The following is a 24,881-nucleotide window of genomic DNA, read 5'->3' on the forward strand; positions in this document are numbered from 1 at the left end:
TTTTCTAGGCCAAATATGCTTCACGGTGGGGTGTGTCTATTGCAGCCAACAGTATTCCAGGTAGTGTAATAGGGCATCATGATTAGAAAGGGACAAATTGCTTGGTCTACTCTAAGTGGTAAAATGATTCAAAAGTCTAACCGAAACATCGAGCCAGTGGCTCACTGAAATGAATAACTAGTCAACTGTCTAGTTTACTTCGAAGGACTTTGCCTTTCCCCTTGACAGCAGTTCTAAATGACATGATTTCTCCATCAGGAAATTAAGTTTGGATCATGGAAGAAAATGTTTTGAATCCCTAGTATTCTTTACTACATAACATTTATTGTAGGGAACTTGAAGATAATTCAAAAACGGACAACATAAACAATTTTGTTACCTTTACTGTATCTTTTACTGCTCATGATATAATTCAATTCCAATTCAACTTTATTTATACAGCGCCAAATCACAACAACAGTCACCTCAAGGTGCTTTATATTGTACAGTAGATCCTACAATAATACATACAGTGAAAAACCCAACAATGGTATGACCCCCTATTGTCAAGCACTTTGGCAACAGTGGGAAGGAAAAACTCCCTTTTAACAGGAAGAAACCTCCGGCAGAACCAGGCTCAGGGAGGGGCGGGGCCACCTGCTGCGACCGGTTGGGGTGAGAGAAGGAAGACAGGATAAAGACATGCTGTGGAAGAGAGACAGAGATTAATAACAAGTATGATTCAGTGCAGAGAGGTCTATTAACACATAGTGAGTGAGAAAGGTGACTGGAAAGGAAAAACTCAATGCATCATGGGAATCCCCCAGCAGCCTACGCTTATTGCAGCATAACTAAGGGAAGATTCAGGGTCACCTGGTCCAGCCCTAACTATATGCTTTAGCAGAAAGGAAAGTTTGAAGCTTAATCTTAAAAGTAGAGATAGTGTCTGTCTCCCGAATCCAAACTGGAAGCTGTTTCCACAGAAGAGGTGCCTGAAAACTGAAAGCTCTCCCTCCCATTCTACTTTTAAATACTCTGGGAACAACAAGTAGGCCTGCAGTGCGAGAGCGAAGTGCTCTAATGGGGTGATATGGTACTACAAGGTCATTAAAGGACATTATTTTGAGAAACGTGATCAAGGTTTAATGGACACTAAAGTAGCCTTTCTCACTTGCATCAAAGCCTTAGAAAATATCCACTGTCACTTGGAGAAAAACAATTTCTTATGACAAGATTCTCCAACATAAATGCAAAGTAAATGTTGCTGCAAATTTCTATTGGATTCTTGTGTGAATTTAGTGAAAATGTCAAGATGCTCAAGTTAAATATTTGTATATTCAAATTCAAACTATTTAAAAACATAACTGAATATTTTTTGCCAAAAAAAAATCTTCCAAGCCTTTTACTTTTCAGCACTTGTCTCCATCATGACCAAGACTTGGACACATACTGAATCCATTACACAGCTAACACGTGGACAATAAGCAGTATCTTCTGGTTGTCTCATCTTCAATAGATGGGTGTTGTCTTTTTTGGTCAAGCTTTTGAAATGTTTGGACTGCCATAGTCAGAACTACTCCTTATAGAACCCCACCCGTTATGTTACTTCATTCATTACGCCCAGCCAATACTGTATACTCTGAATGATACCAGATCAAAATAGATCTAACGCAAAAAAATTACAATTTGCTGTGTTATGTTTAAAGTTTCAATTAATGAGGTAAGCAAATCCTTACTGTTGTCAGTGTCACCCACCTTAAATAATGTCACACCTGCTGGCATGCTTCAGTATTTCTTCTTCTTCTAGGGAAACTCCCGATTTTTGTTACCTGGTACAAACGGCATGACAAGTAAATCCAACCTGGAAGCTTGGTCTGCCTTTTAATGATGCGTTGACTGATTGTGCCAAGAGTTAAGAGTAGGGATGGGTATCGTTTAGGTTTTATCCGATACCGGTGCCAAATCGGTACTTTTGAAACGGTGCCGGTGCTCAAACCGGTGCTTAAAGACTGGAGAACACAAAATTGGTCCAAAAACCTCTCATGTTCAGATGGTTTTTTGTAAAAAGATAACAATGTTAGCCTTTTCTGCAGCTATGGGGCATATATGGTATCACTCTTGGCTGGAAGCAGTGCTTAATCAATGGGAAAAAACACAAACTTTGTCCAAAAACCTCTCATGTTTAACTGTTTTCCACTTTTTCTTTGGTCATTTTAGCCTTTTTGGCCAGGGTGAAGGGAGTATCTGCCATCAAACAAGAAGACAGCCGCATGTAGCTATGATGGTGTTTGCTAGTTCACCTTACATGCATTAATGTAATAACGTGGTTAGCCTACTAAACGTAAATTACACGCGAACAACATTAAGCTACTCATGCAGAGAAGAACGGCTGCTGCCATCATCATCCGTCATCATTTCTGCTACACTGACAGGGCTAGGGGCCAGGACTCTCCTCTTCGTGTTTTTGGGGGATATTGCTAACTCCGGGTCCGATAACAGGCAACCTACGCACAGTAGATGTGCTCGGTGTGAGGTCTCGCAGCAAGCTATCATACGGCGCATTTCTGGGCTTTTAAAAAAAAACGCTATGCGGCGCCAGGTGTTTCATCGGATTTGAGGTGTTACCTCCTTTGACAGTATCACAGTATCAGCTTAAAGCACTTGTTGCAGGCTGCTGAGTTTGCATATTTTGCTGTGAAGTACAGCCAGACTTTTGACCGCTTCGCCTTGGGCATTTTTAATCTGTAGCTCTGCTCTAACAGAACGTACGTACCTGGACCCGCCTACTATCCTCGGAAACGTAAAATTATTGGCTAGAAGTGTATCACAGCTCAGGGGAAAAAAGCACCGAAATGTGCGCTGCTTTTCGGTCTGGTTACTACCGTTTATGTCAGAACCGGACAGCGGTACCCATCCCTAGTTAAGAGAGATGACACATTCTGCAGAAATAGTAGAAAAACTTTACTGAACTCTTAGTTTTCTGTTTCAGCTTGGTTCACAGTTTCAGTGAAGCACTGTTTTGTGTTTCTGTTTTGTTTTCATTTTTTTTAAAGCAGTGAGACTGACAGTAATGAAATGACGAATGACCAGTGTATCAACCATATCTGTTGCTCGCAAATTGCTAGCAAATATTGGTATATAAGCAAATGTAGTTAGGAATATGTCGGTAACAAGTTATAGATCAAAGGGTCTTCATTGTGTGTATGTTTACATGTGGTTATGTAGAATAAAGTTAATGCTAAAGTTATGACCTTACTATAGTAGCTATACTCTAAAAGCACCTTGAGGCAACTGTTGTTGTGATTTGGCACAATATAAATAAAATTGGAATGAATTGAATAATATTGTTAAAAAATTAAGAAACAACATTCCGTTTTAAAAAAAGAAATCAAGAAACCTCTTTTTATGTGTCTACGTTTGATAACGTTGATGTTGACGTCATCATTACACCTCCATCAAAAACAAGGATTATACTAAAAACAAAAAAAATGACTTCCTTATTTAAAACTATTGTTAAAAAATAATAACTAACCAAAGTTTGGAGACAGTAGGACCTCATACAAGAACAAAACACATCCTCTCTGGGGTTTTATGGTTGTTTAAGGCTTTAAGTGATGAGGTAACAGTGGTCACCTTAGGAGAGATTACACATACTTTCCCATTATGTCATGCAGTCTTTTTGAGTAGAAGGTGAATAAGGACTCTTTTGAAGTTGGATGTGTGTAGAGGCACTTAACTTATTCAAAGAGCACCTCTACCCCTGCATACTACCAGTGTACTCCGCACTAAAATAAATTTTATGTCCATGTCAACTCTTAATACTTCAATTTCTCCTCTCCCAGGTTTCAGTTTTCAAAAGCACTCAGTCTATAGCTATTGTGTCTATTTACAGGGCTAATGTATTGACCACGTGTATGACATTAGATGAATGCATACGCATACGTGTGGGGCTTTGGGGACATTGAGCGTGGAGGCCGGTTTGTGTAATCTGACTGACGGGAGGCGTGATGGCATTCTTGTATCTCTGGCTTTGTATATAGGTGCATTTTCATTGATCCAAAGTAAATCCCCGACTTTAGAGCCTCACTGATGATACAAAGACCCACGGATTAAGCAGGGAGACAGAGGAGGACAGGAGGATGGAGTAACTTTGAACTTTGCAATGACAACCCTAATTTTAAACACGTGCCTCATAATTGGTGGCAGCACTGTGCTGTGTTCCCAGCAGCCTTGGAAAGCCTGTGTCTGCTTAAACTTCACACCTCTTTGTACACCGTTGGAACACTTATCGTGCCATGAATTTCGTCTCCCACGCATAGAAAAACAAAATCAACTAATTTTGTCTTGAGCAAACTCGCATACTCTCACACAGGTTAGCCGAAATTCCTCAAGTTTCTCCTCCTGTTTCTGTACGGCTTTTAGTCTGAACAGGTGCCTGATGGTGTAAAGTTCAATGAGCTCTGTGTGTTTGGATGTGAAAGTCAATCTGCTGCTTCTTCCATGCAGCTGAGACTTGGGGCTTTTTGCCAAGTATAGTTGGTGATATTGAGTCTGTTAACAACGTAGGCTGACCTTGCACAATTAAGAGCTCTGTCCTCCTGTTATTGTACTCTTTCCTGATTCCTTTTTCTTTTCTTGCCTTAGAGACTCAAATATGAGATAGAATTTCAACTATCAGTAAAAATGAAAGGATAAACAACAGCAGGTAGACCCTAAGGGCAAACGCACCTTTGTACACCTTCGCATCTAATTTCCTCATACACTCCCTCCACTTACCCTCTGCCCACACTCCACTGAGGATCTGGTGCATTTCAATCCTGTTTTCACAGAGTGACAATAAACCCCAAAATGCCACACTTGATCTCCTGTATGGTGTTTGCAGATTCTAACCCAGACAGACATCTGCTTACTTCCCACAGTCCAGCTGCTGGTCCAATAATGGTCCAATAATTAGCTACTCTACCAAATCTTTTCTTGGGGAACATGTGTTAGTAAACACTGTTTGAATTGCTTCATGCTGAATGTTGGTGTTAATCATTGAGTGGGAGGCTTAAATATGTCTTTGCAGTAAGCTGAATGTTGGGCAATCTTTCCCACAGCTGTCACCTGGGAAATAATTGATCTTAGTTGCTCTTCTTTGGTTGTATTTGGTCTCCTCGTGTTGTTACTGTCTAGATTTATTGCATTTAATCACATCAGCATATTGCAACACGTACATAATGCATGTATGTCATTAGAGCCCATTGGACTTTTTGATGTACGTATTTGTAGATAGATTTTCATGGTTAATTATTATTGTCTAAAAGTATTTCAAAAATTGCTGCCACAATGTCAAAACATTGCTTTATAGTTTAATCACAGCAGAATTTAATTTACAGAGATTGGGTAACAAACACCAAAACGGCTAATCCTCATGTTGACACGCTGAAGCAATGACATTCTATTTATAAAGTTACAAAACATATCAAATTGTTGAATTTATTTAATCCATTCAAGAGATTTGAGACATTTTATACAGGAACAATCTACACACATAGCACACACACCTTTATTTTTCAGTACTTCAAGTAGTTTTCAGGAATAGTACTCCATATTTCTTACAGGACATTCAAAGCTCTGTCTTGTTGGTTGCCTTTTTGTTCTGTTTGGGATCATTGTCATGTGGAAAATTAAGCAATCATTGTGCATTGTGGATGAAAATTTGTCAATAATGTAGTCCATGCCAGAGCCTCCACTATGTTTTCGAGCTGACCATCTCAATCTATTCTGGTTACAATTTGAACCAAAAACTTCATATTTGGATTCATCACTCCATAAAACATGTTGCAACTGATTTTAAGACAAGTTATTGTTTGATTAACCGTCGTTCAACCTTTGCTCCGTGTTTCCTTTCCTTAAGAATCACTCTTTGAACGCTGCTTCTCCTGTGAGACCTTTATTGATACGGCTTCAGTCAACAGTAGATGGATAAAATGAAGGGCCAGATGGCTCTCTCAGGCCCTGTGTCAGTGTCTCCCAGTTCTTAAGGACATGGCTTTGAGTTACTGTTTAGTTTTCAGGTAATACCCCTTTGAGAATCATCTTAATGGTCTAAAATAAATATCCTAAGCCTGTCAAACTCTGTGGCATTTTTATAGATGATCAGCTAAAGAAAATGGAACAAATTAAGTGTTTTTGCAACAGGATGGTAGAAACAAAGTGCATAAAGATGCAATTTAAAATTGTTCTTTGCTAAGTTGTCTGTTATCTGTAGACTCAACACTGGGTTATTCCTTTTTTTTTTTGTGCCTGAACGATTCATAGGTCACCGTTGAGCATCTTAAGAAGCAAGGGAGAAAAAAATGGTCAGTTATAAAGAGCGGACTGGAAGTGACTATAAAAGCAGCAATGTCCAACGAAAAACTTTTGCTTTAACTCTTTGCTAACAGTGAACCATTAAATACTGTGAGCAGCTTTTAACTACTAATTTACTTTTTTTTTTTTTTTAAGTGAAACGGTCACGTGCAAACCAACTGTGTCGTGGCTTGGTTTCCTATCTGCAGATATTTAGTTGCCAGTCAAAGATTTGCTCAAAGCATTTACATCCAGCTGTGTGTTTTCATTGGAAGCCAGGCAGCACAACTGCAGACAGATAGCATCTCTGCTCCTCTGATGTTGTAGAGCGCTCCACTCATCAAGCGCCAACCAGTGGGCGCATGGGCACACCCTGCTCCACTTAAGAAAAATAAACACGTCTTTTTTGTTTAAAGTTACATCTGCCCGTGTTTGGCCAATTTAAAGCATTTAAAAGTGATGTGATTAACGCGTGTCTCATCTCTGACAATTTTCCAGTAAGTGTGAGTAGTTCGTTTGAAGATTCATGTTTTATGATGTTTCATCCAACCATAACCAAAATGATTGTGAATTTATTTTCATCAGATACCGATCAGATAATAGTTGGAACTAGAGCTGGGCGATAGAACGATAACGATATGTATCGCGATATAACTTTTACTCGATAGAGAAATTAAGCTATCGCGATAGACCTCGCCGCTCTTGTCCTCAAAAAAAAAAAAAAAAAAAAAGGTCAGCCAATCCAAATTAAGTAGCGCAGAGCCGAACCAATCACAGCCGCAGCGTCACGTCGCGTGACTTGTTACGTACAGCACAAGTGCCAAGCCGCACGTGTGTTTGTTTGGGAAGCAGCCAGCGGGTAATGGAGCCAGTGCGTAATGGAGGAAATGAGTGCGCCGACTAGAAAAATCAACCGAGCGTGACCGAAGAGAAAACAGATGATGGTTCCAATGCCGGAGAGATTGTCAAACGGAAGAGCCATAGAAGTTCCGTAGTGTGAAGGTATTTCGGCTATTTCAAGTCTGACAAAAAACAGAGTAGCGTGCACTGTAAATTGTGCCGAAAGCAAGTCTGGAAATACAATAAACTGGTGCATGCGTCACACTGTGCGCCACGTTATTGTTTCGGTGAAATGAATTTCTACAATACTGTTACTGTTAATTCTACTCTCTGCAGTGTTTAAATGCTTACATATACACACAGTTACTGTCCCTCCACACATACGACTCGGTTCTGCTTCTATGCCCCAGCTTTGTTTACTTTTTCCCACCGAGGCTTCTAGACTTCTGATTGGCCAACATTTCTGCACAGTTAGGAATCTAGCGCCACCTGCTGCTTTGGCATGTTCATAGCAGCGTTTTCCTTCATTTCTGCCTTTATGTGTGGACGGGATTATTTTTTAAAACGAAAACGGAAAATCTCCGTTTTCAAAAATACCCGTGTACGTGTGGACGTAGCCTCAGTCTCTGACTGGAAGCGCTAATTCGTCATTCGGCTTTTGTCAGACTAAAGTAACTGTTAAAACTGTTTGAAAAGCTAAGCTATACGACAAGGAGAGATTGAGAATTTCCTTTTAGTTCTCAGTTTATTTGATATTGACAAAAGTTAGTCAGTTTTGTCTGTTCTTCTGTAAAACAAACTAAGATTTATTTTTAGAATTAATATTTTGTTTCTAAGTGGAATTGACAATTTAGTCTGTTTCGTTTGTTCTATTTTGAAACTTAAACGCTTTAGCGGCTGCCTTTTGTGTAGTTTGCAATATTTGTCTTTATTTATCTGAAAAACTCATGTTCCTTAAGTACATCTACCCTGTTGAACTTATTATGGGAAATAAATATTTAAATAAAAACAAGCTGCTGATTCTTTCACATTTTACTTGTGAGCAACGGCACATTTAAATCTTACAAATATAGTTATTTGGCTTATATCGTGATAGATATCGTTATCGGCTGAAATGAAAAAAACATATCGTGATATGAAAAAATCTCATATCGCCCAGCTCTAGTTGGAACATTCTCAGCTGAATGAAATCTCCTCCTTTGCTCATAAGATTAATCTTTCTGCCGTCATGATCTTAATTTAGTAATTACCTGCTAATCGTGTAGTATACTCTGCAGTTTACTTCATAGCCCCCATCATTTCATTATACTGCGCTAAAAAAATCTACTCACACATACCAGACACTGTAGTACACACGTACAGTTGTAGATTCCATCTCCCATCACCGCCACCGTGTCAGGCGACGCTGTCAGATGACCTTTGCACACACTGATCCTTCATATAACAAGGTGTTTATGTTGCTCGGTGGTGTTTGACAGAGTACCAGCAGGATTAAAGCAGCCGTGCAGTGAAAAGGCTTTGATCAGCTCACTCCTCTCCTCTCCGAACCCTCGGCGTCATGCTGACTTACAGATCCCAGAGCTGAAATCGCCCTTTGTTTCGCTTCCACCTGCCCACTGGTCCAAGGCCAGCGTATTAATTAGAGAGCGGGGGAATAAGGTGGAGCAGCTTATCTTTGCTGGTGCTGTCTAATGAGGAGTCTTTCCACAGACCACTGAGTATGGTGGGTTTTTTGGAGGCCCTTTGGTTGTTAGTGACCCAAAGAAAAGGTGGTGTGACTGTGAGGTGCTGCTGACCATCTCTGTGCTTCTCACCGCCCCCTGCAAAATATCATTGTTTAACTTCTGTTTTGTCAGAACCGGGGAACCGAGAATGCCTGATGCTGCCGTTGTTTTGCTTAAAATCCAAATTGTGTGAAAAGCTAAAGATGTTAGAGGTTAGGTTTTCCTTTTAAGGCTAGTTTCCTTTCAATCTGGTAAAAAATATAGATAGAAACTGAGTTTTGCTGCAAATAAACCACACAACCTTTACAACAATAACTACATTTTACACCTGAATTTAGTCATGGCCCCTCTGTTGTTTAGAAACTTGTACTATGCCTGAAGAAGCACCAAGCACAGAGAGCCAAGGCTCAAGTTGCAGTGTTATAGCACAGTGGTGTGACAAATGTCCCAGTTGCATGGATGGTTTACGCAATAAAAACAAATACAGAATATAATTAATAAAAATATGCAGTTTGGATCCTAGGATCTGGCTGTTTTCATTCCAATTATATATTTATAAGGGTAGAATGTAATTGTAAAACTTATTTCAGCACCACCTCAAGTTTTTGGGTCTGAGTGTTGGATGACCTGGAAGCACTTCATGAACTTTCATGTTTCCAGAACTCAAAGGTTTTTATTGCACACAACAAATTTGGTGCCAAATAATAAATAAGCAGAAGGGTTAGAAGAATTGCCAATACGGTTCCTGCAACTTCAGTTCCTTGAACCCTTTATGATATCATACAGGCTTGAAAACATTAAATATTAATTTGCTGTTTGGTACGATTTGTTTGTTTAGGGTTATTTGGGGTGTTTCTTCACATAGCTTGTTTAAGAGTATGATGGCCTGAACCTCTAATAGCAGTGTCTCCCCACAGGTATGCCATCATGTGTGGAATTATGGCCGAATATGACACCATCCAAAACAAGATAAAGAACGGATACGTCTTTAAGGTAAGGCATGTGAACGGAGAGCTAGTTTTGACCTTGCAAATTCTTGGAATGGTCAAATAATAATATAATGCAAACAATGCATTTTACATCTATTTATGCATATTGGGCATTGCATTCTCCATGTGCTTAGGCTAAAGAGGAATGGTCATTTTCACAGTTTAAGCCAATAAGACCCTCCTACAGTCATTAAGTTGCATCAGAGTGTGGAACAGCAGCACGTAGCATTTTATCTTCTGTCAGCAGCCTCTAGCAAACACTGTTTTCCCTCAAAACTCTTTGACAGGTGAAAGCGAGAGATAGAGCCCTGGAGAGGGAAGATATTTAAAAAAAAAAAAAAAAACAGAAGAAGAATGGAAAGAACGAGGGAGGGTGCGTGACAGCCAGGAGTGTGCGGTAGCTCGACTAGATCGCGTGTGTGAGAGGTGTTTGTGAAATACTTGTGGGTTGGTGAAGCAGGACAGATCAGGTCAGAACAGAAGGCGGTGCAGCTGTGCTATGAATCAACAGTGAAAATCTTCTCTCTGTCTGTCTGCTTCTCTTCTCAGGATCATCTGGATAAAGCCATTGAGCTGAAGCCGCAGGACCCGCTGTCCTACTACCTCCTGGGCCGCTGGTGCTACGCTGTATGTGACCAGTACAGCACATCTCTATCTCTGCTCAATATGATGTACATTTATGAAGGCTAGCGTGTCTGCGTGACCTCCCACCTCCCTATGCTAACCCACCCACGGTTTCCCCTCATTCATTTCCACTGTTTAGGTTTCCTCAAGGTTTGTTTTTCCCTCTGCGATATTCACAGAGAGCGCTATGGGAGGTTAACACCATCCATTGTTAGCTTTAAATCAGATTGTACCAGGGAGATAATTTCATCCTGTTTCTGTTTGGCTCGTGTTCGCTCGGTAGCTGCAGTCATTTGGGATGCAGCACGTGATTGTTTCTGTAACTGTCTAGTCTTTTCAGAAACGCACGTAACATGATGAATTGCTGTTGTTTAGATCGAAATTTCCAGACGTTCTGCTTTTGACGGTTCCTGTTGTTTTATGAGCTGCTCATAACACCTGATATTTTCAGGGGTTGTATTTTACGGGCTGTCTACGGGGCATTCATGTTAAACAATGACCTACTGTTCACATTCAGCCAGCATCTCTGTTTGAAATTTCCTGATGTTGCCAGAGCAATTCTACACCTGGAGTTAGATACAGCTCTGATGACTGTGTGAGGCTGAAGCTGCTGCTGGCTGGTGACATTCTTCTGCAAAAGGTGTCAGTAGCAGAGCAGAAGTGGACGGGGATGCCCGTTGTCATGGAAACACTAGTAAAATAACAGGAAGTTGGCTGTAAGAGTTCTGAAAAATGATATGTAACCAGTCCTGCTGGTAAATGGGTGCAGATTATTTTAATCTATGTTTTAACTGTTACATTTCTTCATATTTGTTCAGAGATGTCATTTCTATTACATGTTGTGTATATCAGAGTCAAATGAGACCATTTGTTTTGGTCTGAGATGCTGCTGTTTTATACATTATCCAGGGTGTTTTGGATGTCACATACTGAACATCAACATTACCTAAACAGCTCAAGAGATGGCAGCAATACAGCTGTGGTCATACGTTTACATACAATCATCACTGGCATGAATGTCAGGGTCATTTTGGGCTTTTAATGATTTCTTAGAACTGTTCTTTCTCTAGATTTTACAACATTCGTCTTTAATAACTCTAAAAATTAAGAATTGTGTGCGCAAGTTTGACTTTATTCTAGATTTCTATGATCCACATAGGATCAAAGTTATAAATATTGGCTCACATGTATACATATATACGTACATTACTAAGTGTTCTTTAGAAGTTTGTACCTACACCTAATTCTTTGGGGGGTTTATTTTTGTTTGTTTTTTATGTCAAAAGTCAGAGGATGTGTGAAAGTTTGTGAAAGTTTAATTGTCTTTGTTATTCACAACAGTTCTTTAACTCATTCACTGCCATTGACGTCTATAGCCGTCAATTGCAGTGAATGAGTTAATGGGTTTAACTCATTCACTGCCAATGGCTGGCAGTGAATGAGTTAATTTTCATTCACTGTCAGAAAATAGGCTTTTAAATATTAGCTACAAGGGGCGGTGATGCACTGCTTTTTATGGCTCAGTCACACGAGTCAAAACTGGATGGAAGTTTTTTGCATTTCTTGCGAAGGTTTTCACATAAAATTTTTAGAATCAGACAAAGATAGACGAGCTGAAACATTTAAGTGTGAAAATGTGGAAGAAAATAAGAAATCACAAAGGCGAAAATACTTTTTCCATCACTGTACATTCAGAGTATAGTCGGAACCTGATAGGTATAAAACAGAACTTCAGAAATTCATCCACAAATAGTGACACAATCGCTGCAAAATAAGAGCGGCCCACAGAAACCCTGCTTTTACATAGAAATATAACTAGAATACAACATGCTGGCAACAAGAGTTCAGTCCCCTGTTGCAAAGAGACATTATGCAGATGAGTTGTTAGAATAGTGGCAAAGATTTGCCATTCTATCACATTTAATCGTCATGTCGTAAACAGATTACATGTAAAGATTAATTCAACCAATTCAGCTGCAAACTGAAATTAGACTGCCTCCAACTTGTTACTATTTCATCACTGACTTGATGCCTTTGACTGTAGCATTACCCCTCTCATCCATTAATGTTAAGCCAAGGTGGCCAATTTTCTTCTGATTGGTGATGTTTGTTTTCAGGTGTCTCAGTTATCGTGGATTGAGAGGAAAGTTGCTTCAACTCTGTTTGGAGAACCACCAAGCGCCACAGTTGAAGACGCACTGAAGAATTTCCTTAAGGTACTGGTGTTTTGTTTCTTAAGCTATTCTGCGATGTTTTATACACACACACCCAGCACGCCCCTGCGGGCGGTTTATCCTTCAAGCTCGGGACCTCTACCAGAGGCCTGGGAGCTTGAGGGTCCTGCGCAGTATCTTAGCTGTTCCCAGGACTGCGCTCTTCTGGACAGAGATCTCCGATGTTATTCCCGGGATCTGCTGGAGCCACTCGCCTAGCTTGGGAGTCACCGCACCTAGTGCTCCGATTACCACGGGGACCACTGTTACCTTCACCCTCCACATCCCCTCTCTCTCTCTCTCTCTCTCTCTCTCGATATATATATATATATATATATATATATATATATATATATATATATATATATATATATATATATATATATATATATATATATTTATTTCTATTTATTTCTATTTATTTCTATTTATTTATACAGATGTGGACAGCATATTGCTGTCCACATCTGAATAAAGTGTTTGAGGCAAAGTCAGAGAGTGGGGTGAAGCACGATGAACTGTACAAATAAGAGCAATCATTTCTGAGCACAAACGATGGGCGTAGCCGTCTGAGGTTTAAAGTTTACCAAGAAAGCACATTGAACTAAAGTGCATAAAGTAGGCATGATGGTTATATGTAATATTCAGTCCATGTCCTCAAACCAAGAAGTGAGACTTATTTCTTATTCAGTGGTTTATGTTTTTGTACTTTTTAACTGAATACTTGTTCTGACCTCAGTTATGAAACACTTAAATCACACCCCTGTTTATCTTGTGCTACGTTGCAATTTGCCTGCAGGTTGCATCTGTTCCCTGTTTTTAAAGCCCAAACCCTCTGTATTTAGAAAGGCTTAATCTCTGTTCCTACATTGGAAATGTTTATGTAGTGGGGGAAATTACTTTTGCTTTTGGCCAATATTCCTATGCATGCCTCATCTTCATGTCTTCTAGACCATAAGCTTGATTCAGGTGGTCACAGTTACAACATGTCACCAGTGACCTGGAGAAGCTTTAACTAAAACATTATACACCTCCCCAGCCTTGCTAGAGCTTAGTGTAGAGATGCGGCTCCGTTCTTGACATATTTAATGCTGCAGACTAAACTTGTTACTCCTTCTGTGTGAAGATCGAATTCTCAGAATGAAAGCAAGCTCTGTGAAACCAAAATATTCATGTGTAGTCCAAAAGCACACGCTTCAGTTAGTAACAGAAGCTGTTATTACAGACGTGAATGAAAGTCGTGACAGCATGGCTTTTATCGTTTTTAGACAGTGATTCTGTCTGTGTGATTAGCTTGACACTCAGTTCAGAGGAATTTGCTGATATGTCTGCTTTTGTCTAAGTACTGAGTTGGAGCGCCTCAACTCAACTGAACAAACTTGCATTGTGTTGCATTGCATACATTTTAATGCAATGCAACATATTTTGAAGTAGCTCAACAGTATATCACTATATCTGTGTCAGTGTCTGTATGTAGTCAACAGCTGGCTGTCTTGTGGGATTTTCTGTATTCATGTGCTGAATAAAGGATTTGATTGGCTGAATATCACACGTGTACATACGTTACCTACCATAAGAAAAAAAACAAAGAAAAAGCGGCACAGATTAAAATAGAAAGATAAAGTCTGGTCTGTCAAAATCTAGTAATAGTTCTGGTGTAGGTCCAGACTGTGATGTGAATGTTTTTGACCTAATCTATAAACTGTATATAAAAGATGGACGTTTATTTTGTGGACTTTTATTGCGGTGCCTTATTTATGACTCCAGCATGTGTTTAGTTGTTTGTTTCTTTCACAGTAGACATGTTGGTATTCGAAGTCAACGTTTGTTCTTGGGACTTCTCATTGATTACTAGCTCTGGTTAGCTAATGGGGAAAAGACTTAAGAGGTCAAAACTGTTGTAACCGGTTTTAAAAGTATTTTATTTCTTCTCTGAAATTGGACATGGGCTCATGTGGTGTCTTTGGGGATTGGATTCCTTTTGGTGCTGCTTCTAACCGCTTTTGTTTTGTTTTTTTGCACTTGCACCTTAGCTTTTTATTTCTATGCTACAAATGTTAGCGTCTTTTGCGGTCGTTGGAAAACTATGTCTAACTAAGTCTTATGAAACTTTTCTTGTCTGTGTTTTTAACCAGGTCGAGGAGCTCCATCCAGCTTATTCTAAACTCAACTATGTGTTTCTGGCTAAGGTTAGTACTAAACATATCAGTACTTGGATTGTGAAATATAAACCGTTTTACAGATGCTAATAGGACAAAACAGTCGTTTGACAGTTCTGGGTCTTTTCTTTGGTAGTGCTACAAAGACTTGGGTCAGTGTGAAAAGGCTAAGAAGATGTGTCAAGCTGCTTGTTCAATGAGTGCTGAATCCAAAGAGGTACACTTCAGGACCGTCTGTATTCAGATCTGTTTGTTTTTGCCTCATCTAATCCAGCTAGCAAAAACGCATCATAGCTAGGGATGGGTATTGATAAGATTTTCACGATTCCGATTCCATTTTCGATTCTGTTTAACGATTCGATTCTTTATCGATTCTCTTATCGATTCTTTTTTAAAACAAAGGAGAACACTAAGGTCGATTTGCTTAGAACTTTGTTTTATATCTTCTCTTTGAACAAGGTAGAAATTTAGGATTAGCACGGCTTTACAAACCCAACAGTGAGATCTTAAGAGATCCTTAAGAGATCCAGCCTATGGCTCTTCAGTGGGGTGTCACATGGTCCCCGGGGAAAAAATTGTAATTGTAAAATAAATATTCTTCTGTAGCAATAACAAAGTATAACATAAATTATTCTGTAGCAATTACACAAGAATATCCAGTAATGTCCTGCCTACAATTAAACACATTCACTTACCAAAAATCGGGGGCATCTGCTGTGGCAAATGGGTGCGAGCCTTTTACCACAAACTTACTCACTGCTCGGTGACATTCGTCTATCCTGGCCTGAAAGGAGACGCTACCGGTAGACTGCAGCGACAACTGCCAGCATCTGAGCCAGCCAGACTCTGTCTGTCTCATCATGGTCACCTAAATGCACAGTAATGGCAAGTTTGGTAATAAGGCAGATCGCGCTAACATAATATGCACCGTTAGTTGATTATTTACCTGCCGCATTAACGGGAGAGGACGTGCAAACGTTACCGCTGCTGCTGGGTTGAGATTCACGAGTCCGGAGTGGAATTAAAAACATGACATTCATTTAAGGTTATCACGTGTGTTTTGTGAGCAAATGCTTTTGCATATTCGTAGTATTTCCCCCCTTAAATGAAATATCTACTTACAAGTATTGCAAGTTGCCCTGTTGTCATCCGTTCTCGTAAAGTATAACCAAACTTTTTAGCGTTTGAGCCGCTTAGGCGCCGTGTTTCCTGCCAGGTAAATGACGCTCCGCAACGTGGTGACGTCATTCAGCAGTGTACCAGGGGCATGGAGAAAAGTTGTCGACTGGAATCGATAAGAGAATCGTTTGCGAAAATGTCAAATAATTCCAAGGAATTGAAACAGTGGGAACCGGTTCTCAACAAGAACCGGTTTTCGATACCCATCCCTAATCATTGCCTGCTGTAATAGGCAAATTAAACCAAGATATTTAACTGTTTGAAGGTGTTACTCATTCATTATCATGTGTTTTACCTTCAGAATGAAGAGGCACAAAAGGAGCTGAGTTTACTGTGCCCAGCACTTGGAGTGTGACAGCAGAGGAAAGGTTTTTGGGAATCAGTTTGCGAGTACTGCAGCTGCATGTGATAGACCATCGTGTTATTTCACTCTGTGAGTGTAGATAGCGCCCGTGGGTGTAAAAGGCTACTGCATCCAGATCATCTGTTGTACCTTTCCAGTCATATTTGTATTATGAAATTTTTAAAAGTAGAAACCAATCATCATAAAGGATTCCAGCTAAATGAGTGAGCTAAACCAGTGTTCTTCAGCTTATAGCAGTGCGTAGCAGACATTCTCTGAGGTCCGATTGCTCTGATAGGAAACTTAATTCCAGTGTGTCTCAGGTTGATGACACAGACCTGTCGCCTTTTGGGAAAGTGACAAACAGGGTTTGTTGTTCCGTCCTATCACATCAGACAATGACGCACCCAAACATTTTGCATTGCTGTGACCACTGAACAGCCACCACCACCCTCCCGATACAAACCAGCAATAATAGTCTCTTTTAACATTCACGTGCAGACTTTATGAGATTATTTTCTCACAGATAAATTCTCTGATCATGACTCAAATTCGTTTACCTCCTGCTCCTCAGTTTCTGTGACAGCAGTACCACCAAATGAAGTGTAGTATTGGACAGCAGCAAGTTCTGTGTGTACACCACACACCTGAAGTCCTGTATTTAATGTGCCCTTTTGCATGTTTGCCAGATCATGGAAAAAATGAAACCATAAATGATGTCAGTGACTTCCTCTTAATAGATTCAAAGAGCACCTGTACAGGAACACAACAGGTTTTTTTTGAACAGAAGCGCCTTTTACTCCAGAGTTCCTATTCCTGGAAGGTTTCCTCCTCTCATAGGTCACCAAGAACATTTGATTTTCCACGCTTTCATTTTTTTAAACCTTTTAAATTGAGCTCTGACACACTCACATGTGATTAGTTTGAAACATGTTAGGAATTTTTCTGAGTCAGCATTTTTTTTGGAGAGCTATGTAACATGTACCACATGAATCAGGAAACCGAAAAGGTGTTTGATGTATATAGAGAGGTGTCATTATGCTGCATATATAGTACACGTTATTGTACTGGTTACTGTGAAATGGATATGTTTCAGTTAATATGGAAAACCAAATCTGACTTGGGATTCAAGGAACTTAAAAAAAAACAAATGAATCTGGTGTTCATGTAAAAAGAGTCACTGACAGGAAATCTGAGGGTGTGTTTTGTTTTTTTGCCATCAAAAACACAAGAACAACAACAACAAAAACCACAGGGCTGATGGCTGTCCATTAAAACCGATCAATAATGCCAGGTTCAGACTCGTTGCTTATCATGACACAGCACTGAATTCCTGGTTGCATAATGCCACTAAAATGTGACCCAATCAGATTGAAATGAAGTTTGAATGTTTCCTTTTATTACTCTTTTACATATTCTCAGCTGTTATTTTTTATTATTATCTCTACTCAATGAAGAAAAACGTGCATATTGATTGAAAACGTCGGTGCTGTTGATACTGGAAATTAGTTTAGGGCTTTTATTTTTTATTTCATTGTATTTTTTAAGTCTACTTACAAAATGAATTATTTTGCTTTGTCGCTTTATGTATTTTTCTACCAACACTACAAATATTTTTCTTTTTTTCTAATGCCATAACGAGTTCCTCAAGGTTGTATCGCATCGGATGGAGATTATGCATTATACTTGTGCTGTATTTTAGACAGTGTGTGTTTAATGATTGATGGTACTGGAATCTACAATTAAATCTGTGCAATCCTGATCAAATTTGCCAGCTTGTCTGTCTTGTTTATGTTTTTTGAGGTTTTATTGCTGAGAAGTAAAGTTATGTAAGCTGTAACTTATAATTAAGCTATACAGTGATTTATTTGTTTTATTTTTTTTCTTATACTCTAAATTGATCTTAATCCAGAATCAACAGAGTGTAACAAGCTCCTGCTGGAGCCTACATGATTACGGAGACTGTACATTTTGTGCCAGGGCAATTCGGAGTTTGTTACTGGATCACATTCAGGCTAACTTCCCACCCGCCTAGTCATGTTTCAACTTTTCTTTTCTTTTTTCCTGCAGTAGAGCCATGTTAAAAGGGTGCCTCCCAAGTGAGTACAGGTGTTTGTTTATACAGGAATGAAAACTTCACCTTTCCTGGCTGATTTTATGAGCCTCCTGTGCTCTTTAATCAAAAGTCTGAGTTGAGACAGCTGCAGAAATCACTTACACGTTGGTGTGCACACACTAGCTGTCCATTGTTGCATAACAGATTTATAACCTGTTTGTTATCCAGGAAACTGACGGGCTGTCATTTATGTTTTTGATCATAAAACAGACGTGCAGTTTATCAAACTTTTTGTTTAATGGTTTTGCAGACAGGGTGTTGCATTTAGAAGGTTGGAGGAGTTAAAGAGTCAAACGGGGTTACATTTTTTTCTTTAGAGTTTATTGCTGGTTTGTTTTCTTTTAGAGAAACTAATGTTTTTTTTTTCTATGACTAAAATGTAAATAAGTGCGAAAGAGGCACAAACAAGAGCAAATTCTAGACTTTTACAGGGTACATGGTATTTTTGGGGGGCAATGTGACCAAGCTTAGCTAGGCTAGTTGTTCTCTGCTGATCCCCTGTCATCCCACAAGATTCAAGTTTGTCCAAACAAGTTTTTATGGACAGCAATTATTTATCTGGTGCTCAACTTATTTACATGTTGTTCAAAGGATAATTTACTATCTATTTGTGCAGTCATGAAAAATAAAACCTTGACAGAACTGTTTGCAGTCCTACGGTAAAACAAGGTACATGCTGTTGTTGCTTCCATGGAAATTAAAAGGGTAATTGGCAGCCAGTCGCTGATACTTAAATAATAATTGCACTTAAATAACTGATCATCAGCAAGAGTGAGCACCTCTATAAAAACAACAGTTGTGTTAATATTTTTGCTGATCTGGGACATTTGGTGTGTGTTGGTGAGTGCACATCTCAGCAAGCTCACTGCAGGTTCAAACCTTAGATGTACAACTCGAACTCCAGGCCTCAAGGGCCGGTGTCCTGCAGGTTTTAGATCTCACCCAGGGTCAACACACCTGAGTCAAATGATTAGTTCATTACCAGGCTTCTGGAGAACTTCGAGACATGTTGAGGAAGTCATTTAGCCATTGAAATCAGCTGTGTTGGATCAAGGACACATCTAAAATCCCTCAAGGCCTGGAGTTTGACACCTGTGGTCTACAGGCTTGTTTAGGAAGCCTGCCAACAGCAGCATGGTTTACGTTTATAAATTGTATCCTAAAAAACTACCAGATTTCTGGAGGATTGCCCTTTGGGCAGATGAAAACAAAGTAGAGCTATTTGGCCATAATGCACAGCACCACATTTGGCAAAAACTAAACATAGCACATTCAGAGAAACACCTCATACCAACTGTCAAGCACGGTGGTGGTTGGGTGGAGATTCTGGCTTGTTTTGCCGCCACAGGAGTCAATCGTGAACTCCTGTGTATTCCAATGTATGCTAGAATGAAATGTGAGGCCATCTGTTTGACAACTAAAGCTTGGACAAAAGAGTTTACGAGAGCTGCGTATAAACGAATATGACTGCGAGCCTCGATAAACTGAAACAACACTGTGAAGAAGAGTGGGCCAAAATTCCACCACAACTATGTGAGAAACTGATAGAGACTGAAAACAATTGCTTAAGTCATTGCTGCTAAAGGTGGTTCTGCAAGCTATTGAATCCTGGATGTATTCATAGAGCTAAAAAGATTTTAGCTACATGAAATGTACCAATTCATGTGGTACATTTATGTTTCCTCTGTAGGTTATGAGCTACATAGTCCGTTTAATCATTCAGTAACAGAGTGATTGTATGACATTCCCAGCTCTTCATTATCTTCATTAAATGGTACCTATGCCATTTTGAAGTTGATTAGAGAGTCAAACAAACTTACAGTAAGTTCTTTTAACCCTGTTGTAGGCCCAGGTACTTTAGAGCTATAGGTCCATATTTGACCTACATAAATTAGTCTTCAAATCAGCTGTCCCTCCACAAGAGAGGACCGCATTTATATAACACTGCAGGTATCACCTTCAAAATTTTCAAAATTGTTTTCATACTTCCTACTGATCTCTGTTCGTGTCTTTATATTGTAACGACCGTGGGTTAGTGGAGCTAAACTGGCTAAACTGCTCACTAGCTAAAACGGCTAGCGGGGCGCTAGCGGCTATCGCTACACTTCACAGCGAGTGGAGAGCGCTCGTGCCTCATACACCGCACGACCCCGAGCGTCTCAGCAGCAGACTGATAATCCCCAAATGATCCAGCAGGAGGCAGTAGTGGTTCACACCAGTCATTTATTTGCCGTATTTTTTCACCCCACGTAACACTGCTGACACCGAACCCCTATCACGCTCCCACCACATAGAGTCGCGGTGTCAGCCAACTATGCCAATTCACCCCCCTCCACAGAACACACATCAACTTCACTGTGGCTTACATTAACATAACACTAACACAACATGCAAATCAACACATATGAACTAGCAGAACGATAGAAAACACAGAGACAACACAATACCCAGAATGCACCTGGCTAACAACCCCAGCCAGGTCATTACACAGCCCCCTCCCAAAAAGGTTTAGTGTCCCCACAACCTTAACTGTCCACAATGTAGTCCAGCAAATGTCCGGGCCGGCGTCGAGTACGCTTCGGCCTCGACTGGGAATCCATGGCGCCCCCCTCCGGGCCGGGCGTAGGGGGCGAGGAGTCCCCAGGCTGCACACCAGCCTGCGGGTTGGGGGCAAGCGGATGGTATGGCGCCAGCCGGTCCTTGTGTAGCACCACCCGCCTTCCCCGCCCCGGCATCCGGACTCTGAAGACCACCTCCGACAGCTGCTCCAGGATTTCGCCCGGGCCTTGCCAGTGGCTCATGAGCTTGGGGGTCAGCCCCCGCTTCCTCTGGGGGCAGAACAGACCGGCCCCCAGCATAGGACCGTGCGCACGGGTATCATACGCCCGTTTCTGGCGGGCCCCGGCTCCCTCCAATGTCCGTCTTGCCAGTTGATGCACCGTGTGCAACCGCTCCCTGAGCCGCCGGAAGTAGTCCATCTCTGGTCCACCAGCAATCTCCGGCTCAGGGGGCGCTCCGAACACCAAGTCCACCGGGGTCCGGAGCTCCCTTCCGAACATCAACGCCGCAGGAGTACACTGACTTGACTCCTGCACTGCTGTTCGATATGCCCACAAAACAAGGGGCAGGTGTTGGTCCCAGTCCCTCTGATGTTGGCTGGTCAGGATGGCCAGCTGGGTGGCCAACGTGCGGTTGAACCGCTCAACCAGACCATCGCTCTGAGGATGGAGGGGGGTGGTCCTCGTTTTTCTCACCCCCAGCCTCCGACACACTTCTCCCAGCACCTGGCTCTCAAAGTTCCTCCCTTGGTCGCTATGGAGCTCCTCCGGTACACCAAACCGCGTGAACATCTCATCCACCAGAGTCCGCGCCGTCGTCACCGCACTCTGGTCCGGCACCGCGTACGCCTCTGGCCACTTTGAGAAATAATCCATCGCGACCAGGACATACCGGTTGCCGGCATCAGTCACAGGGAATGGACCCAGGATATCCACTCCAATCCGCTCCATTGGCGCCCCAACTAGGTATTGCTGCAATGGGGCATGGGAGCGCTGGCTGGGACCTTTCTGCGCCGTGCAGTCGTCACAGCAGTGGACGTGGATCTCCACGTCCTGACGACACCCCGGCCAGTAGAACCGCCGTCTCAGCCGTCGCAACGTCTTGCCATTCCCAAAATGGCCAGTACCTGCAGCCCCATGGACCCAGCGGAGGACCTCAGGCCGCAAGGCCCGGGGAACCAGGAGCTGGAGTATGTCGCCTCCCCCGTCTGGCGCTCGCCACCGCCGGTAGATTACACCGCCATGGAGCTCCAGGCTGTTCCACTGGGAGTACAGCGACTTTGTCTCGGGCCCTTGGGAAGACACGGCGGACCAGTCTGGCCGTGTCCCTGCCTCCATCCAGTCCCTCACCATCTCCAGCGCTGGATCGCTCACCTGGTGCTGCTGTAGCTCCGCCGCGGTGAAAGGTTCCTGCCCTTCACCCACACCCTCAGGTTCTGCTGCTGCCGATGTCGGACCCCGGTCCAGCTCCTCCATGCGCCTGCAGTACCGGCACTCATCCGCAGAACAGGGGCGCCTGGACAGGGCGTCAGCGTTGGCGTGTTGCCGCCCTGGTCGGTGCTGGGCCTCAAAGTCGTACTCTTGTAGTATTTCCAGCCACCGGGCCACCTGACCCTCTGGCTGGCGAAAGTTCAGCATCCAGGTTAGGCTGGCGTGGTCTGTCCTGAGCAGGAACTTAGTGCCCAGGAGGTAAGGTCGGAAGTGACGAACCGCCAGGACCACAGCCAACAGCTCACGCCGGGTAACACAGTAATTCCTCTCGGCCCGGCTGAGGCTGCAGCTGTAGTATGCCACCACTCGCTCCTCAGCCTCTCCCCTCTGGGAGAGCACCGCTCCGACCCCCACGTTGCTGGCGTCGGTGTCCAAAATGAAAGGCTGGCTGGGGTCAGGATACGCCAAGACCAGGGCACTCACAAGGGCAGTTTTCAGCTGCTCGAAAGCCGTTGCACAGCCCTCCGTCCAACCAAACCGCTGACCCTTGTTTGTCAACTGATGCAAGGGGCTAGCGACGGTGGCAAAGTCTTTTACAAACCTCCTGTAATAGGAGGCCAGCCCCAGGAAGCTTCGTAGCTCAGCGACGTTCGATGGGGTAGGCCAGTCCCCCACAGCAACCACCTTCTCGGGGTCAGTAGCCACCCCCTGTTCGCTCACCACATGTCCCAGGAACTTCACCTGGCGAGCAAGAAGGTTGCACTTGGCCGGGTTCAGCTTTAGTCCGGCCCCGCGGATGGCAGTCAGAACCTCTCGTAGGTTGGCCACGGCCTGTTCAAAGTCCTTAGCATGAGTCAGCAAGTCATCCAAATAGACCACGCAGCGGGCACGGGGAATGTCTTTGAGGACCCTTTCCATTAACCTTTCGAACGTGGCTGGTGCATTGCATAGTCCAAAAGGCATCACCTTAAACTGCCACAGTCCTTGCCCTATGGTGAATGCAGTCTTGGGCCGCGCCTCGGCAGCGAGCTCCACCTGCCAGTACCCACTGCGGAGGTCTAGCGAGCTGAACCAACTGGACCCAGCGATGTAATCCAGTGCGTCATCGATGCGAGGTAACGGGTAAGAGTCCTTGCGGGTGACCGCGTTCAGACGCCTGTAGTCCACACAAGGGCGCCAGCCCCCTGTTTTCTTCCGCACCATAACCATAGGTGCGGCCCATGGACTATCCGAGGGTTCAATGACGCCATTAGCTGCCATCTCTTTTATCAGTCCCTCGGCAGCTTGGCGTTTGGCGAGGGGCAGGCGGTGGGGCCGCAGCCGGATTGGAGCAGCTGCTCCAGTGTCTATAGTGTGTTGCACCAGGCCCGTCCTTGTGCAGTCCTCTTCCCTGGCGGCGAAAGTGTCCATAAACTCTGCCAAGAGGCTCTGCAACTGCTGCTGCTGTGTCGCACTGAGGTGCACCCCACTTCGCCGCCCAAGCTCCTCTACTGCCGCGACAGTCTCAGGTGACGGGGAGACTGCCGAGCTAGGCGGCGACTCTGGCTGCGGGATGTTGGCCCTGCTTACGTCCACCCCCTGGGTCCTCTTCCGCACCCTTGCCGCCCTCGGCCCCTGGCTGTGGCATGGAGCTGCGGGGCGTAAGGGCTTTGAGGGTGCTGGTGGGGTGGGGGTCTGTCCCTGGCTACCGCGGCCCACTTGAAGCTGCACGGTCTCAGCACCAAGGTGGATGGCAACTCCCGGTACATCGACCCGTGCCCCCCAGTGGGCCAGCAAGTCCAGTCCAACAATGCACTCGTCTGTTATGTCGGCAAGCCAGAACTCATGGTTCACACTGTTCGTTCCCACCACCACCTGCAGAGTCTTTTTCCCCGGCATCACGGTCTTTTCTCCTGTGACAGTGTACAACGCTGTGTGAGTAGGGGTCCAGTCTTTTGGCAATGAGCCACCCGTCTCCGGGAGCACCCCCCTTCGCAGCAAGCAGATGGTGGACCCCGTGTCTACCAGGGCCCGGCAAGACCGTCCATCAACTATACAGTCCAGGTACAGTCCACGGGTGGACCCACAGCGGCCCACTACGGGATGAGTGTCATGGAGAGGGTTTAACGATTGGGGTGGGGGTTCCCTCACTGTCCCACCCCGTGGCCGTTTCCCGTCGGTGATGTCACTCGGCTCCGAGGACTAGGTGCGGGACAGTTCCGGGCGAGGTGACCAGGTTCCCCGCACCGATAACAGCAGTCCGTCCGGCGCCTCCGACGTGGAACTGCCTCTGATTGGGCTCGTCTGGCCTCCTCCTCCTCATCCGACTGGGACGCGTTCATCTCTCGCTCGACCATCCTGGCCGATCGTCGGGTCCCTGGCTCGCCCCGCAGCACCTCCTCAGCCCGCTCAGC

The 24,881-nt window shown here is 43.2% G+C and overlaps 1 protein-coding gene across 6 annotated transcripts in view; it reads left to right on the forward strand.

Annotated features, from left to right (window-relative positions):
- Positions 1 to 18,154, forward strand: part of rmdn2 (regulator of microtubule dynamics 2) — a 43,020-nt gene extending 24,866 nt beyond the window's left edge. For all 6 annotated transcript variants that reach the window (XM_026189721.1, XM_026189719.1, XM_026189720.1 and 3 more), the window contains exons 6-11: positions 9,794 to 9,869; positions 10,415 to 10,492; positions 12,607 to 12,705; positions 14,838 to 14,891; positions 14,998 to 15,078; positions 16,342 to 18,154. In XM_026189721.1, the coding sequence (XP_026045506.1) occupies positions 9,794 to 9,869; positions 10,415 to 10,492; positions 12,607 to 12,705; positions 14,838 to 14,891; positions 14,998 to 15,078; positions 16,342 to 16,395 (442 nt within the window). In that variant the 3' untranslated portion in view covers positions 16,396 to 18,154. The remainder of the gene's footprint in view (positions 1 to 9,793; positions 9,870 to 10,414; positions 10,493 to 12,606; positions 12,706 to 14,837; positions 14,892 to 14,997; positions 15,079 to 16,341) is intronic.
- Positions 18,155 to 24,881: the final 6,727 nt, after the last annotated feature.

The sequence above is a fragment of the Astatotilapia calliptera genome, chromosome 13, assembly GCF_900246225.1.
Source record: "Astatotilapia calliptera chromosome 13, fAstCal1.2, whole genome shotgun sequence".
NCBI classification, from domain to species: Eukaryota; Metazoa; Chordata; class Actinopteri; order Cichliformes; family Cichlidae; genus Astatotilapia; species Astatotilapia calliptera.